The sequence below is a fragment of the Tupaia chinensis genome, unplaced genomic scaffold, assembly GCF_000334495.1.
Source record: "Tupaia chinensis unplaced genomic scaffold, TupChi_1.0 Scaffold000301_1, whole genome shotgun sequence".
In the NCBI taxonomy this organism is placed as follows: domain Eukaryota; kingdom Metazoa; phylum Chordata; class Mammalia; order Scandentia; family Tupaiidae; genus Tupaia; species Tupaia belangeri.
Window position 1 is genome coordinate 634332 of NW_006159791.1, and position 18896 is coordinate 653227.

General features: G+C 42.7%; 1 protein-coding gene across 1 annotated transcript in view; it reads left to right on the plus strand.

The window, feature by feature from the left end:
• The window catches only part of SLC36A3 (solute carrier family 36 member 3), a 26262-nt gene extending 21213 nt beyond the window's left edge, over positions 1-5049 (plus strand). The window contains 2 exon segments of the mRNA XM_006150831.1: positions 1855-2024; positions 4702-5049. Of these exon segments, the coding sequence (XP_006150893.1) occupies positions 1855-2024; positions 4702-4970 (439 nt within the window). The 3' untranslated portion in view covers positions 4971-5049.
• The last annotated feature ends 13847 nt before the right edge of the window (positions 5050-18896 follow it).

Sequence of the window (18896 nt, forward strand, 5' to 3'; positions counted from 1 at the left end):
CGTGTGCGCTCACCAGAAAGACAGAGAGACAGAGAGACAGAAAGTGAGAAATCACCTCCCAGGGGGGATGGCCCCACTGCAATCCCTTCTCCTCCATTCTCCTCTCAGGATCTTGGGCACACACATACACGTGTCCGGCGTGAGTTTAAGCCACCAGTTCCAGGACTCAAACTGGGATTGACTACATGGAAATCCAGTAGCTATTACACCATCTGCTGGTCCCCATGGGCAAATTTTTAAATGGTCACTTTATGTTTGAAAAGATGCTCAAAAAGATAATAGAAATGCCCGTTAGGGTCAGCCCCATAGCTCATTTGTTAAGTGCTGAGCATAGGGAGCCAGATCCCATACGGTCAGCCGTGGTTCAAACCCTGCCTGACCTGTGAGTAAGATGAAAGGGCACTTCACGTGGCTGCTTGAAAATTATGCCAAGTGCATGTGCATGTGTGTCCAAGACACTGGCAGGACGGAGAAACGGAAGAAAAGGGATCGTGGCATGATTATACTTCATGGGAGAGTGTTTTCCTCCTTTACCTCTCTCTCTGGCAAAAACATGTACCTTCTGGTAATTAAAAAAAACTATAAAGAGTAGCATGGGTTCACACACTGTCTGGGCAAGAATGCAGAAAAATAGAGACTTTTATACATTAGGACAGCAAATGTGCCATACGTCAATAGCTACCAAAAAGAAATTTTTTTAGAGCGAGAGATTTTGTTGCTGTTGTAGGGCACATGTGCTTGCTGGAGAGACAGAGAGACAGAAAGTGAGACATCACCACCCCGGGGGGATGGCCACACCACAATCTCTTCTCCTCTATTCTCTCCTCTTGGGATCTTGGGTACACATGCACATGTGCCCAACATGAGTTTTAAGTCTCCAGGTCCAGGACTCAAAGCGCAGTTGACTATCTGGGAGTCCAGCAACATAACCATTACGCCATCTGCTGGCCCTGCTACCAACATTTTAACTCAAGGCCAGCAGATGGCATGATGGTTAAGGTGCTAGACTCCCACATGGCCGACTGCAATTCAAGTTGCAGACCTGGTGGCTCACTTTCTCACTTTCCCTCTCTCTCTGTGAGTGCACATGCCCAGTAGCAAATTAAAAGATAGTAATGATAGTAAATAAAATTAAATAATATTTTTTTTATTTTAAGTTACATATACTTTTGCCCAGCACCTTTATTCCCAGGTTGTAAACTATATATGCATAGATATATGTACAAGATATTTTTTGCAACATTGGTTACTTGGAAAAAAAACTAGGCATAATCTAAATATCCATTGATTAGTGACTGGTTTAAAAGATTACAGTTTATCTATGCAATTGCAACACTAAGCAGCTGTTAAATAGAAGAGCCAGATATAGATGTACTGAAAGGGAACCCTTTAAGAAATATTCAATGTGGAAAAAGACAGTGTATAGAGCAATGCTACCATGCATGCGTGTGTGCGTGCATGCGTGCGTGCGTGCGTGTGTGTCTGCCTTCATGCAGTATGAGCTTATATTTACACAGGTTATTTCTGAGTGGTTGTCTATGGAAGAAGGAACTGGAGACCAGGAGGAGTCAAGGGTGGGAAGGATGCTTTTCACTCTATGACTTTTGTGCTGTGAATTTTACTCAATGCAGATACGAGCTTTAAACATTTTTTAAAGAAGAAAACATAGACTCCTGAGTCACGGGTTTCTGGATTCTGACTCTCCAGAAATGTGCACTTTTAATAAGCTGGCCTGAGTCAGTGGACATGAGCCAGTTCCGTAACTCAAGTACCAGCTTCTGAGCAGGGACTGAGTTCTGAATGGCCCTTCCCAGGAGCCGCGGCCCATTTCGCATCCTGTGGCTCTGTCTGCAGGCTGTACCAGTCAGTCAAGCTGATGTACTCCATCGGCATCTTCTTCACTTATGCCCTCCAGTTCCACATCTCGGCCGAGATCATCATCCCGTTCGCCATCTCCCAGGTGGCAGAGAGCTGGGCACTGTTTGTCGACCTGTCTGTCCGCACAGCCTTGGTCTGTCTGACCTGTGAGTAGAATACAAGGACCCTCTGCTAAAATCTGTGACAGGGAGCCACCCTGTTGCCACCCTCCCATCACTGACTCTGCCTTCTTTGTGACCTAGGACAACTTTCCTCGACATCCACTTTTCCACCTGAACACTGGGCTTAACACCAACTACCACGTGGTAAACATTACTGCCCACATAGAAAGTGCGTGCTGGCTGGCTTATGGGAGAGAGAAGTACCATGCACTCCACCGCCTCCATCTGCCTGCTATAAATCAGCACCACACTGACATCATCTATTAGGCTGTCAGGAAAGTCATGACCTATTTTTCTGTTTTCCTACCCAAATCCGCACAGCCTTGGTCTGTCTGACCTGTGAGTAGAATACAAGGACCCTCTGCTAAAATCTGTGACAGGGAGCCACCCTGTTGCCACCCTCCCATCACTGACTCTGCCTTCTTTGTGACCTAGGACAACTTTCCTCGACATCCACTTTTCCACCTGAACACTGGGCTTAACACCAACTACCACGTGGTAAACATTACTGCCCACATAGAAAGTGCGTGCTGGCTGGCTTATGGGAGAGAGAAGTACCATGCACTCCACCGCCTCCATCTGCCTGCTATAAATCAGCACCACACTGACATCATCTATTAGGCTGTCAGGAAAGTCATGACCTATTTTTCTGTTTTCCTACCCAAAAATGCATCATGACTCTCCCGATGACCCAATAATGATCTATACTCATGACGGCCTAGCACTGTCATGACACCTAGCAATGTAATATTACCAACCGAGGGAACTGTGGTCCAGAGAAATGAACATGCTCAAGTCATGCTAAAGTGACAGAGCTGGGACATGAACACAGGTTGTTTAGCACCAAATGCCTGTTTTTCATTGTGCCTTATTTCTTTCTATCATAAATGACAGTTAAGTCCGCTGTCAGAAAGTGGTGTTTAACCATAGGAAAAAATCCCAAGGGGCTGAGTTTTTTCAAGTCTCCAGGACCATCTTTTGGGGATCATCTTTTCTCTTCTCCCCCTCCCTTTCTTCACGCTGCCTTCTGTTCACGCCTTCATGCACTTGTTCTGCATTAGGTGCTGTTGTAGGTGTTCGGGAAGCATCCTGAACAAGGCTGGAAAATTCTTGAGCATGTCCAGAGAAAGACAATCTGAAAAGATGCCCCCTAACAAATGGGTGAAAGAACTAGGGACGTTGTGCCTGATAAAGCCAAGGTTCAGGAAGTTTCCACATCTGTCCTTGAACACCGGTGGGATTATTGTAGAAGGAGGGAGCGAGCAAATGTGGTCTTGAAGGCTCGGGGGAGTCAATGTTGAAAGTCGAGGGAATCAAGTTTAGGTACAGGGCAGGGGCAACCAGGTAGCTCCTCCAGCCATTCCGCAGAACATCCTATCAGATAATGCACTTCGAATAAGTGGAGCTCTAAGAGTGGAGATAATGCAGCTGCTTGGTTTGAGGCGTTAGGAAGAGCTCCCAGGCAGTAGTTGGAAGTAAGCATCTGTTTGAGACCATTCCTAATAAGAAGGGTTTACACTGACGAGAAAGACTCAGTAGGTCAGGCCACTTAGGACCAGGAAAAGGATGGCTAGAGACAGCTGACCTCATGGCATATCCTGCTTCTGGTGTCTGCTGACAAAGAGCATTTCCTCTCCTCTGTTCATTCATCAATTCTGTTACCCCTTATTCATTCAACAATCTTTTTTTAAAAACATTATTTCATTTATTTTATTTATCATTATTGTTATTTTCAATTTGACCAGAACAAGACACACAGAGAGAGAGAGAAAGCGAGAAAGGAAGCTGCCAGGTCTGGGAATTGAACCATGGTCAGCCATGTGGGAGTCCAGTGCCCCCAACCACCACGCCACCTGCCAGCCCCTCAACAATCATTTTTTTGAGCACCTATTACATACCTGACGTTGGTCAGGCACTGAGGACACGATAATAAAGAACAAGGAAGACAGTGCCTGCCCTCAAGACTTATACTTTTCATTCATCCTTTCCTCTAGACAGTCGCTAAATCATGTAGACAGTAGGAAATTTGATTCAGTGGGTAAGTCAAGCCTTTGTTAAATACCTACTGTGTGTCAAGTTCTTCCACATACATGAGAAGCAGTAGGGTAGGAATGATCTTAGATTGGGCTTCCTAATGGATTTTCATCTCAGGACACGAGGCAAGTCCTGTTTTTTCTAGAGCCCTAGATTTTCCCATTCCATAATAAGAAGGCTGTAACAGATGAGTGGTAAAGGAGCCCTTCCAAAAAAATATTATACATGAAAAATCCACTGGGTAAAATATAAGCAAGAACATCCTGGTTAGTGGTTAAGAGTTTGTATTGTTTGTAATAGTACAAAGTTTGTAAAGTTTCAGGATGCAAGATCAAAATATAAAATCCAATTGCATTTACATGTACTCCTTGAGAACAATCAGATATTGAATTTGAGGCCAGCTCCATAGCACAGTGGTCTAACTCAGGACCTCTTATGCCAAAGAGGGGTGAGAGTCCAGAGCTGCGGTGCCTGAGTGACTGCTCAAGTCTGCAGTGGGTTTCCTCCAGTCTCTCCAAAGCAGTCCCTCAGGCACTGTGCAATTCTAGGGCTCCAAAGCAATAGCTTGTTTTTGAGTGCCCTTCTTGCAGAAACCATAAGTGATTCTAAATCTCTCCTCTTCCTGCAGGTATCTCAGCCATCCTCATCCCCCGCCTGGACCTGGTCATCTCCCTGGTGGGCTCCGTGAGCAGCAGCGCCCTGGCCCTCATCATCCCACCCCTGCTAGAGATTACCACCTTTTACTCCGAGGGCATGAGCTCTGTCACCATTGCAAAGGACATCATGATTAGCATTCTGGGCTTTTTGGGGTGTATATTTGGTACATACCAAGCCCTCTGTGAGTTGGCCCAACACAGCAACCATTCCATGGCCAACTCCACAGCTGTCTATGCATAATTAATCATTTTTATTCTAATAGCTCTTTCTTTCTCATCTCCAATTTGACTTCTACCTGAATACAATATGCATTTGTCAAACCCCACCATTTCCATATTTATTAGTAGTTTTAGGGGGGTTTTGTTTGTTTGCTTTTTGTTTATTTTTAGTTGTTTGTGTTTTTTGTTTTTGTTTTTGTTTTATTTTGTTTTTTAAGTTTTCCAAGAGAAATGTAGATGGAACAATTTAGTACTGATGCCTCTCCGGCTACACCTTCTGATTTTGGTTTTCTCTGGTGCTCTTTTGTACCTCTGAACCAAAATCACAAGCCACTACTTGTATTATCAGCTTCATTTCATGGAAAAGGAATGCATTTACTCCAATATCCCTGAAAACAGAGCCCAAGTATAAATGCAAAAGAAATTGTTTTATCTAGCTTACAGTTAACTGTCCTTGAAGCATCAGATTTTTTGAAGTATATAGTGGGGGAAGGGATTTATCTATTTAGTTTTTGTCTGTTTGCTTAAGGTCAGAGGCTGCATGCACTGACCAGAGGGAGACAGAGACACAGAGAGAGAAAGGAAGAGGAAGAAAGCGCCCCTCAATGGGATGTGGTCATATCACCATCCCTTCCCCTCCATTTCTCCATCCTGTCAGTTTTGGTGACACACACACACACACACACACACACCACAGTTGGCATGTTTTCTAAGTCACTGGGGCTGGCATCAGACTGCACAGTTGGCCATATGGGATCTAGCTCCCCCCACTACCACCCTGCAGAGCCAACACTCAGCTTAGATATTCTAGGTGAGAGAAACAGAACAAGATGGAACCTAATGGTAATTTTGTCCAACTACTAGCTCTGCCCCTGGTTTTCAGTGGGACCTTAGACAAGTTCCTCCTTGTCTTTCAGTCTTCATTGTCTTGTCTATGAAATGAAGGGGGGAACATAAGGACTCTGTGACATTCTGAAAGTGAAAAAAGGACATTAATTTATTCTCCAACCAGAGACCAGCAGTTGGCATAATGGCTATGTCGCTGGACTCCCATGTAGTCGACCGCGGTTAGGATCCTGGACCCGGTGACTTAAACTCACGCCGGCGCGTGTGCATGCGTGCCCAAGATCCAGAGAGGGGAATGGAGGAGAAGGGATTGCGGCGTGGCCATCCCCCCAGGGGGTGATTTCTCACTTTCTGTCTCTCTGTCTCTCTCCTAGCAAGCATACATGCCCTACAGCAAAAAAGGGGGAAAAAAAAAACTCAAAAAAAAAAATTATTCTCCAACCACGTGATGAAAATCAATAGGTTTCCCATTAGCTAGTGACTCTGTTGCCTTGGAGATATGAATAGATTAAGAAATAAAAATATATTTCTTAGAGATAAAAATATATTTCTTAGAGACCTTTCATCTTTCAGCAAAGGTGCAATTCTGCTAATACCTCAATGGTGTGACTTCCCTACCTAGAAGGTGATCACCTGATTTTTTTCTTTTCCTGCTCTAATGTCTTAAAGTCACTTAGAGCTAATTTAGGCTGATGAAGACAAGTACCTTCTATGGGGAAAAGGATTTCATCATGAGTAAGGATTATTTTTTAATTTATTAATGTTTTAAGAGAGACTTTTGCTATAGGGCATGTGCACTCTCCAAAGAGACAGAGGGACACAAAGAGACAGAAAACAAGAAATCATCCCCTAGGAGACAGTCCCTTCTCCTACACGCATACACACCCACCGTGAGTCTTAAGCCACCAGGTCCAGGACTTGAACCATGATAGTCTACATGGGAGTCCAGCAATGTAACCATTATGCCATCTTCTGGTCCCATGAATACGAACTATTGACCCACTTTAAAAGACATTATTTAGTTTAGGAAAGAGATACTTTGCAGGTAGGGGAGTAAATTGTTAATGGCCTTTCTCAAGGACAATTTTCTAATACGTTAGTTTTTTTTTAATTATTCATTTTTTTCATTTATTCTTTTTTTTTCATTCATTTATTTTAATTTGACCAGAGAAAGATACAGAGAGAGAGAGACAGAGAGACAGAGAGGGAAAGGGAGAAAGCAAGCCACCAGGTTCAGGACTCAAACAGTGGTTGGCCACGTGGGAGTATCCAACACCTTAAGTAGCCTGCCACCTGTTGGCCCCGTAATAAGTCTTAAATCTATGGATTTCACTTGTGAGAATTTATCCTAAGAAGATTTTGTGTTTGAAAGATTAATTCAAAAGGAGAGTTTGTATTCTTTGTAATAGTACAAAGTTCGTAAGTTTCAGGATACAAGATCAATATATAAAATCCAATTGCATTTCCATGTACTCCTTGAGAACAATCAGATATTGAATTTGAGGCCAGTCCTGTAGCACAGTGGTCTAACCCAGCACCTAGGAAATCAGATCCCACATAGTTCATCATGGCTTGAATCCTAGCCCCAGTGGCTCAAAAAACATACCAGGTGCATGTGTATGCATGCCCCAATGCTAGTAGGTTAGAGAAATGGAGGGGAAAAAAGATTTAGTGTGACCAAGCCCCATTGGGGTGCTCTCTCTCTCTCTCTCTCCTGCTTCCATCCTTTCTGGTAAGCACACACACACTCTGACAATAAAATAAATAAAGGAAGGAAGAAAGAAAGAAAACAAAGTGTAAAATTACTACTACTATAATAGTATCAAAAATATTTAATACGTGGGTATAAATCAGTCAAAAGATATGAAAGACCTATATACAAAAGACTATAATAAGGTATTCGTTAAAGAAATTAAGACCTAAATAAATGGAGAGACACGCCTTGCTCATGGTTCAAAAGATGCATTATTGTTAAGATGTTCTTACCAAATTCACCTATAGATTCAATGTAATCCTAACCAAATTTATTTACTTATTTATTTATTGGTGTAAATTGACTAGCTGATTCTACCATTAATAGGGAAATACAAATGAAGAATAAATTTGGAGGGCTAACATTGTCTCATTTCAAAAATTATAGCAATCAAAACTTTGGGGGCTGGGGAACCAGCAGTTAGTGTAATGGCTATGTCGCTGGACTCTTACGTAGTCGACTGCAGTTCGCGTCCTGGACCCGGTGGCTTAAAACTCACGCCGGGCGCGTGTGCGTGCGTGCCCAAGATCCTGAGAGGAGAATGGAGAAGGGATTGCGGCGTGACCATCCCCTCTGGGGAGTGATTTCTCTCTTTCTGTCTCTATGTCTCTGTCTGTCTGGCAAGTGCACGCGCCCTATAGCAAAAACCTCTCAAAAAAAAAAAAAACTTTGGGGCTGGACAGTAGCACAGTGGTATGATGTGTACAATGTGAGGCTGACACACAGGGAGAGGTTCCAGGTTCACATCCAGAAATCTCCATGAGTACTCTGGACACACAGGTGCCCACCAGGGCTGGCTGAGGCTGTGGATGGACTAGACCCTGTTGAGGTTCTCTCTCTGTCTGTCTCTCTCTGTCTCTCTTGCTTATGGGAGAAGTAAACAAATAGAGGCTGGTAGGTGGTGTGGACTCCCACATAGCTGGCCACAGTTTGAGTCCTGGACCTGGCAACTTGCTTTCTCACTTTCCTTTTCTCTCTCTCTGTCTGTCTCTGGTCAAATTAAAAAACAATAAATAAAATAAAATAAAATAAAATAAACAAATAAACTACAAAACAAAACACACTGTGTGGCCCTGGTATGTCCAACCCTTAGTGCCAGGATTTAGCATTCGATCCTTGGCAGACTGTTTTATCTTATGAGCAGCAGACATTTTGCATTCCCTTTGTAAGAGGTTCTTTTGCAACACAGGGTTTATTAACTTCATGGAATTTGGGATGGCTCTTAAAATTGTATGCAAGATTAACACATAGGTGTATATGTTAATTTTATGGAAGGAGGATCCATAGCTTTCATTAAAACCTCAGTGATATGCATAACCCCATCAGGACTCAGAACATAACACTACAATGCACATTTTTTTAGTTGAATTGAGTACTTAGAACTGGAGGAAACCAGAAGGGCCTCAGAAGCAGACCCATCTGACCTTTTCCCACCTTTCTCTCTCTCCCAAGGCGGGTCATAGACACTAGAATTCCTTTTCCCCAAGGCAGTCCATAAATTAGAAATCTTCTTTCCCAGGACCAGCACACGCCCCCTATAGCAAAAACCTCTCCCAAAAAAAAAGAAAAGAAAAAGAAATCTTCTTTTCCAAAATAAACCATAAAACCTAGAACTATATTCTAAAAGCCGCCCCTCCCCCACACACACACACACACACGCTGCCCCCACTTTGTGTGTAAGGACTGGCCATAAATTCTTTGACCTATCTTGTCTGATAGTAGGTCATAAGACCCCCATTCCGGATGGGTCCTAACTCGTTCCCAGAGGGAAGGAAAGATACACAGGCCAAGAAGAATCTGAACGGACCGCCCTTGCGAGTCCCCCTCAGCCCTCCAGCCTATGACAATTAGATCATACCCTTCATGCTACAGAGCTGTCTATTCGTCATCAAATCTAACCAGAAATCTCAGTCTTTGGGTCTTCCTCTCTGAGGCTTCCATATCATGTCAAATTTAGATGAAATAAATTTGTATGCTTTCTCCTGTTAATCGCTCTTTGTCCCTTTTATTTCAGACTCAGCCAGAAACTCTAGGAAGGTTAAGGAACCTTCCCGCCTCTAAACTACAGCCTTACCACCATTATAATGATTCCACACATTCCTCAGAGCCTCAACTTCCCCAGGCTCATGATCTGGGTCCAGAAAAAAAACATTGATTTTTTTCTTGTTTTTTTTGCTTTTTTTTTTTTTATTGTTATTGTTAGCTTAGAGTTTCCTATCTAGTGATGGTATGTCTCTCTATTTCTGTCCTCTATGATGCCACAGCTAACACAGGTCTCCTCCAAGAGGTTGTTTGACATCTGACCATTGGTAAATGCATGGTACATTACATTACAAAAACTCTTAACTCCAGCTTGAATTTTTTTTATTCAAGCCATGATGTCAATCATCTACTAGAAGGTGAGTTTGAAATGTAGTGTTCTCTATAGATGTCCCTTACACCGTAAATGTGTGCTCTATGTACTTTTCCACATGGGTGTTATAGTTAACAATAAAAGCTTTTAAAATGCTATTTCATTAGAGTAAAGTGAATCATCGTTAAATAACTTTTCCCCTCAAATGAAGTCTCTTAATTATAAAATCAACATACTTTCAAAATGCAACAACAAGCAAGCAAGCAAAACAAACAAACATAAAATTTTACTTAAAATTCAACTCCTTGGAGAAAATTCTTACTGTATTTTATGTTCTAAATAGTCTTCAAAATGATTTGACTAGATCCATGTGACTAATTAAAAAATGGAATCAGGCTTTATATTTTGTTCTAACAGTTTTATGGAAATATAATTGATTTATGATATATAAACTGAACATATTTCCAGTGTTTCATTTGCTAATTTTGATATACATTCATACACTCTTCATTTTTTAAAAAATAATTATTTATTTGGGCCAGCAGGTGGCATGGTGGTTAAGGGCACTGGACTCCCACACATAGCCAATGGTGTTAGGGTCCCAGACCTGGCAACTTGCTTTCTCACTTTCTCTCTCTCTTTCTCTGTCCCTCTCTGATCAAATTTAAATAAATAAATAAAGTTAAATAAAATAATTATTTAAAAAATAAATAATTATGTATTTAGAGGACCAGGAGACGGCATAATCGTTGTCACTAGACTTCCACGTAGTCGACCATGGTTCAAGTTCCAGACCTGGCAACTTAAAACTCACTCCAGGTGCATGTGCATGCATGCCCAAAATCCCAAGAAGAGAATGGAGAAGAGATTGCAATGTGGCCATCCCCCCAGGGAGTTATTTCTTGCTTTCAGTCTCTCTGTCTCTCCAGTGAGCATACGTGCCCTGTAGAAAAACCTCTCTCTAAAAAAAAAAAAATTTTAAAGAATTATTTATTTAACTTTATTATTTTTTAAAATTTGCTTTAGGACATGTGCACTTGCCAGAGAGACAGAGAGAGGAAAGGTGAGAAAGCAAGCCACCAGGTCCAGGATTCAAACTGCAGTTGACCATTTGGGAGTCCAGTGTTTTAACCACAATACCACTTGCTGGCCCCCATTCATACACTCTCATGAAATCATCTCAGGACCAGCAAATGTCATAATGGTTATGTTGCTGGACATCCACATGGTCAACTGCAGTTCAAGTTCCAGACCCAGCAGCTTCAAACTCACACTGAGCATATGTATGTGTGTGCCCAAAATTCCAAGAGGAGAATGGAGGAGAAGGGATTGTAGTATGGCCACACCCCCTGAGGAGGCGCTATTTCACTTTCTGTCTCTCTGTTTCTCTCTCTCGAGTGAGCACACACACCCTATAGCAAAATCTCTCTTAAAAAAAAAAAGAAAGAAGAAGAAAGAAGAAAGAAAGAAAGAAAGAAAGAAAGAAAGAAAGAAAGAAAGAAAGAAAGAAAGAAAAGAAAGAAAAAAAGAAAAGAAAGAAAAAAAGAAGAAAGAAAAGAAAGAAGAAGCCATCTCCACAATGGAGATATTGAACTCAACAGTTCCAAAAATTTCCTCATGCCCCTTATCCCACTCACCCTCAAGTCATCATTAATCTGCTTTCTGTTATTGCAGATTAGTTTGCATTTCTGGGACATATATACAGAAGGATTCTATAGTTTGTACAAATTTTTGTCTGTATTCTGTCACTCAGCATAATCATTTTGAGATTCATCCATTCAATTGTGTGTATCAACAGTTTGGTTCTGTTTATTGCTCCGTAGTATTCCATTGTATGGATATAAGGATATACCACAATCTGTTAATCCATTCACCTGTTGACAAACATTTAGATTATATCCTACTTCTTTGCTATTACATGTAGTTACTATGGAAATTTGTGTACAAGTTTTTTTTAAGGGAATATATTTCCATTTTTAAAGTAAGTATCTTGGAATGCAATAGTTGGATAATCTGGTAGGTATATGTTTACCTTTCTTTAATTGTCAGAGGGCATATGAAAGAGAGACACAGATAGAGAAAGCCCCTCACCATGAGACATGATGAAGCCACAATCCTTTTTCCTGTATTTTGCCATCCAATCAGGATTGAGACATGCATGCACATGTGCCTAGAATGTTTTTTGAGCCACCAGGGCTAGGATTCAAACCACAGTCAGTTTCACATGCACAGTGTTTAACAACTACACCACCAAGCCAGGAATGATACTTAACTTTTTTTTTGGGGGGGGGGGGGCAGGGGGAGAAGTTTATTGCTATGGGGTGTGTGCGCTCACCAGAAAGAGAGACAAAGAGACAGAAAGCAAGAAATCACCCCCCGGGGGGATGGCCATGCCGCAATCCCTTCTCCTCCACACTCCTCTTGGGATCTTGGGCATGCACACACACACGCCCGGCATGAGTTTAAGCCACTGGGTCCGAGACTCAAACTGTGGTCCGGGACTCAAAAAAAGTTTTGGGGTCAGCAGGTGGTATGGTGGTTAAAGGTGCTGGACTCCCACAAGGCCAACTGTGGTTCAGGTCCTGGACCTGATGGCTTCCTTTCTCACTTTCCTCTCTCTCTCTGTCCCTCTCTGGTCAAATTTGATAATAATAATAATAATAAATAAAGTTAAAACAAAATATTTTTTTTAAAAATATTAAAAAAGAAAAGTTTACTGGGACCAGCAGGTGGTATGGTGGTTAAGGCACTGGACTCTCACATGGCTGACCACCATTCAAGTCCCAGACCTGATAGCTTGCTTTCTCACTTTCCCTCTCTGTCTCTCTCTGGTAAGCATATGTCCCCTTAGCAAACTTAAATAATAATAACTAATAGATAAATATTTTTTGAAAAGTTTATTACTTTCTTTCACAGTCAGAGGATACAAGAGAGAGGCAGACAGATAGGCAAGCACTCTCAACAAGGTCTCACACCTCACTCCCTCCAGCGCCTTTCCCAGCTGGCCAGGTTCATGAGCACAAGTGTACACCTGTCATGGATATATCGATCCGGAACTGAACTCTGATCTTCCACATGACTTCCAGCATTGCAGAGCATGACGCTAACGCTGGACGCTAACGCTGGGCCACCACAACTGCGCCTCTTTGGTCCATTTTGAAAAATCGTTTTCCTATTGTTGGGTCCTGAAAGTTCTTTATATACTCTGAGTGAGTCTTTCCTTAGATGTGTGCTTTGCAAAGATGACCTCCCAGATGGGCTTTCTCTTTCATTCTCTAAATTGCAACTTTTGAAGAGCAAAAGTTTTCATTTGGAAGTCCTCTTTAGCCATGGCACTTCTATGGCTGGCTCATGCTTTTGCTGTTGTATCTAAGAAATCCCTGCCTAATCCAAGGTCACAAAACTTTTCCCTTGTTTTTTACCAAAAGTCTTATAGTTTCAGGTTCTACATTTAGATTTTAAAATGAATTTCATATTCATGTTTGTATATGGTGTAAAATATCCAAGTTCTTTTTCTTCCCCCAGTGGATATCCAATTTTTGCAGCATCATTTCTTGAAAAGGCAATCCTTTCTTCTCTGGTTTGCCCCTGCATGTTTGTCAAAATCAGTTGCCCACATAATGTAGAGTTTATTTCTGGCTTCTCTATTCTAGTCCATTATTCTGTTTGCAGAATAGGGCAACATGCAAAATCAGATAAGGGAGAGGAGCTACCAGATAACGGCGCTCAGGCCACCACGTGGCTGCTACGACTCGGTTAGAGCCAGCATCCGAGATCACAGATAGGACCCACCCTGGGCCTAACAGTTACAGCAGCGTCGGCTGAATTCTCTGCTGCCCTGTGTTCCTTTGGCAAAAACTCGGAACTGACAGCTGGAATGGAAATATGAGAGGGAACAGAGAATGTGGGGTCGGGCGGGTGACCATTAGGACCTTCTGAGTCATTTCCCATTGCACTTCTCTATTGGACAAATGTGATGTGTCTTAATATAATCGAGTTAGACTAAAGTTGGGGAATAGTGTAAATCAGTGTAAAGTTGGGCTGAATTTGGATTTCAACAAGGTCACTGAAAGAAAGAAAAAGGAATGGGAGGGTTGAGATTGCTGAGCAATGCACAGTCTGAGTGTGGGCGGCTGGAGAAGTCACCCTCTTGGACGTAAGTAACCTAAGTGCAGGAGTTTATGTGCTACAGTGCTCCTGGGAAGAAAACTAACAAGGCAGAATTCTAAAGAGCTACAAGATTTATCACAAATAATGCCCAGGCTGCCCCTGACACAGGATCACACAGGATCCCCTTAAGCAACTGTGAGTTCAAAAGTTAAAAAAGACGAGGGAATAGAATTTCTCCATGGTGTGACAACCTCAGACGGAAGTAAAATTGCTCTGGTGTGATAACACTTTCAAATTTGGCTTTTACCTAGTTCCCCAAAAGTGCTGTTTTCCCTTGCAGCAGGGCCTCCGTCTATGCTGTTGCCGCCATTTGGAACTCTTCTCCCCTCTCTTCAACTACTTAATTCCTCCTCATTTCCAGATCCCAGCCATCCCTTCCTCTGCAAAGTTCCTCTTCCCCCTCATCCATTGACCCAGACTCTGCTTAAGCTTCTACTTTGTACATCATAGTTGTACTACGGCTTCCGTCTGTTTCTTTCTGTACTTGTTACACATTAGCAGGTTCCTTACTCTCTTTTCTCAAAATAAAAACCTCAGTGATGAGTTTTAACAACTTTTTATTTTGAAAAACTTTAGACTTAACAATGATTGGCAACAATGATAAAGTTTCTATGTATTCTTTTTTTTTTTTTCTTGGAGAGGTTTTTGATATAGGGCACCAGAAAGACAGAGACAGAGAGACAGAAAGGGAGAAATCACCCCCAAGTGGGGGGATGGCCACACCGCAATCCCTTCTTCTCCATTCTCCTCTCGGGATCTTGGGCCCGCAGGCACACGCGCCTGGTGTGAGTTTAAGCCACTGGGTCCGGGACTCGAACCGCAGTCGACTACATGGGAGTTCAGCGACATAGCCATTACACTAACTGCTGGTCCCAGTTTCTATGTATTCTTCACCTAGTTTACACCAGTGTTAATGTGTTACGTAACCACAGTCCAATTATCAAAACCAAGTAACTAAGCAGGCCCCCTTGGTCCTAAAGATTAAGGGGAGCTAGATCCCCTGGCCAGCTATGGCTCCAATCCTGGCTCCAGTGAAAAACATGCTGAGCACATGTGCATGCATGATCCAAATCACAACAGGATAGAGAAATGGAGAAGGGATTGGTGACACGACCCTTGAGAGATCACTTTCTCCCTCTCCCACTCTCTGTCTCTCTGTCTCTCGGGAATGCACTCACCCTCTAGCAATAAAAAAAAAAGTAATTAACATTGGAAAAATCCTACCTCTGGTCCTTTCTTTAAACTAGTATACAAATTAGGATTTTACGATTCATGTAGTTGTCATTATGTCTTTCTCTTTCCGTCTGTGGCTGTTCCTCAGTCTCTCCTTATTGTTCATGGCCCTGAGAGTTTCGAAAAAGGACCAGCCAGTTAACTACTTGTAGAATGTTTCTCAGTGTGAGTTTGTCTCCTCTTACAATTAGATTGAGATTACACGTTTTTTACAATACCACAGGAAGAACTTCATACTCTCCCCCAGTGCTTATCAGTCAGTACGTGATGCCAGTAGCTTATTACTGGTGATGGTAACTCAACCACTTAGTTAAGGTGGTGTCGGCCAGGTTACTCCACTATAAATGACTACTTTCCCCTTTGTAATTAGTATCTTGTGAGTTTTATTTAAGACTATTTTTATTTTATTTGTTACTATTATTTTTTTATTTGACCAGAGACAGAAAGGGAAAATGAGAAACCAACCCTTCAGGTCTGGGACTTGAACCAGTCAGACACGTGGGAGTCCAGCACCTTAACCGCTGTGCCACCTGCTGTCCCCAAGTATATTGGGAGACCTTAAGGCCATACAAAGTCCTATTTTTCATCATACTTCTATCCACTAATTCAACCTCCATAGATGTCTCTAATCTACAGTTACACCTATGATATTTGCCTAATTGTGAGTCACCTAATTCCACATTTAATTGGGATTCTATTGTATCTGGGTTTCTATTATGTGTTTTTATTCAACAGATTATAACTCATTACTATCATTATTTATTTTGTTTCTCAAATTGCCCAAGATCTGGCCATTTGAAAGCTCCTTCAGGTTGGTTCCTGTGTTCTTTATTTTTTTAAGAATTATTTCTTTCTTTTAGAGAGATTTTTGCTATAGGGTGTGTGCGCTTGGGAGAGACACAGGAAGAGAGAGAGAGAGAAACAGTGAGAAATCACTCCTCAGGGAGATAGCCATGCTGCAATCCCTTCTCTTCCCTTCTCCTCTTGGGATTTTGGACATGTATACACACGAGGAGGCATGAGTTTCAAGCTACTAGGTCCAGGACTCAAACCACAGTCAACTATATGGGAATCCAGTGCCACAACCACTGCATCACCTGCTGGCCCCAATCATTATTAAATTTTATTTATTATTATTTAATTTGCTATAGGGCAGGTGCCCTCACCAGAGGGAGACACAAAGAGAGGGAGAGAAACAGAAAGCAAGCCACCAGGTTGACCACATGGGAGTCCAACACCTCAACCACCATCCCACCTGCTGGTCCCAACTTTTTTTTCTATAAGGTGCCTGTGCTAGCCAGGGGGTGTGATAGAGGAGTGAGAAATCACTCCATTAGGGCAGATGGCTACACTGCAATCCCTCTTCTATTCTCCTGTCAGGATTTTGGGCACACATGCACACACACCTGGCATGATTTTCAAGCCACTGGTATAGAACTTGAACTGCGCAGTCAGCCATGTGGGATCCAGCCACCTTAATCTCCACGCCAGGCCACCTGATGGTCCCGTGTTCCTTCAATATACTTTCCATGCTCTAGTACCCACAATATTATTTCCTCAGTCCTAATATATGAACATACCTCTCAAGCTTGCTAATCCCTACTCCTGTGAAAAACAAATTGACTAGACTACGATGCTTGTGTAGTTTCTTCCATGTCTAGTTTTACAGTATCCCAACAAAATTCTGTAACCTACGTTAGTTATTTTTCTTCCTTAGCCCTTCAGTTTGGTTATATCAGTTATTTAAAATAGTTCATCTCCTATTGTTTGTGCTCCCTTTTGAAGTCTCCCCATATCCTGGCTTTATTTTGGGGGTATGAGGACTATAACCATGGATCTAAGAGTCAGTTACACAAAATGGTACACATGAAAGTGTCCTACCCCCTTCATCCTTTGCATTATCACTGCCCCTTTCTATCCACTGTTTCCACCTACCTTCCACAGATAGCTAGTCTCAACAGTTTCTGACTAATCTTTCCTTATTTTGCACAGATGAGCAGATACATGCAACTGTAGTGCAAGTGGCATGGTGGTTAAGGTACTAGACTAACACACAGCCAACTGTAGTTCAAGTCCCGGAACTGGTGACTTGCTTTCTCACTCTCTCTCTGTCTTTGTGTCTCTCTCTGGTGAGCATGCTTGCCCTGTAACAATTTTTTTTTAAATAATAATTATGATAAACAAAATTAAGTAATTCTAAGAAAAAAAGTCCACTTGGACCAGCAGGTGGCATGGAGGTAAGGCATTGGCTCTCATATGGTGGACTCCATGGTTCTAGTCCCAGACTCCACAGCTTGAAAATCATTCCAGGTGCATGTGTATGCATGCCCAAAACTCCTGAGAGGAGACTGAAGGAGAAGGGATTGTGAAAATGATCACCCCCCCGCCCCCGCCAGAGGGGTAATTGCTCACTTTCCCTTTCTCTCTGTCTCTCTCTGGCAAGTACATGCACGCTACAACAAAAGCAAAGTCCACCTTACTCCCTGATTTTAGATGCCATTTTAACTTCTTGCCCCGACCCTCAACAGACCTCAAGGAACACTTGACCCCGGACTGAGTTAATGAGGTTCCATTCAAGAATATAAACTAAAAAACTGAGAATATGGCTGAGAATTCCAATGGAGGAAAATAAGGCTGCAGGGATTGGAAAACAAAATGAGGGATCTGGGGACTGGCAGTTGGTGTAAAGGCTATGTCGCTGGACTCCCATGTAGTCGACCACAGTTAGAGTCCTGGACCCAGTGGCTTAAAACCCATGCTGGGCACGTGTGTGCGCATGCCCAAGATCCCAAGAGGAGACTGGAGGAGAAAGGATTGTGGTGTGGTCAGCCCCCCCTGGGGGGGGGGGTGATTTCTCGCTTTCTGTCTCTCTGTCTCTCTCTGTTTTTCTGGCAAGCACACATGCTCTATAGCAAAAACCTCTCGGAAAAAAAAAAAGGGAGGAGGGGGATCTGGATGCTGTCATGCAGAATGAAGGGACAAGATGCAGAAATTAGGCAAAGGAACCATTCTCGGCATGTTAAAAAAGTTTATTGCTATTCTAGGCTTCCAGTGAACCCAGATCTTAGGGCTGGTCCATGGTGGGGTGGTGGACAAATTCAGGCAGCCTGATGGTCAGGTTTACCTGCTCTTTGCTGGACCCGTGCTCCACAAAGCTGCCACTAATGAGGTCAGTTCTTCAACATCTGGCCCATTCTCACGGACCCAGCTCCAAGGCTGGGGCTGACAGACTCATTTCCCTAGCTCACAGCCCTGCGAGGTCATCTCCCCGCAGCTCTGAAAGAGCCTTCTCCTTGGGTCAGGCACCAGGGTTCTGGCCTCTGGAGGGAGAGACCGTACCAGGAGTTGCCTTGAGGCAGAAAGGACAAGGCATGCGCAGTCTTACCCTAGAGGCTGCAGGCTGGTCACACATGAGCCAAATTTCCCCAAGTTCATTTGGCCTCTTCAGCTTGCAGTGTTTAAAAAAAAAAACTGGTGGCCAATATGTAAAAGTTGTAGATTTCATATAAAAATCTGTATTTTTGGCTTCTCTAGGGGAATAAAAGAGAGACTATCTGGCAATACGGAGCCCATATGATTTTTACGTGGCACTT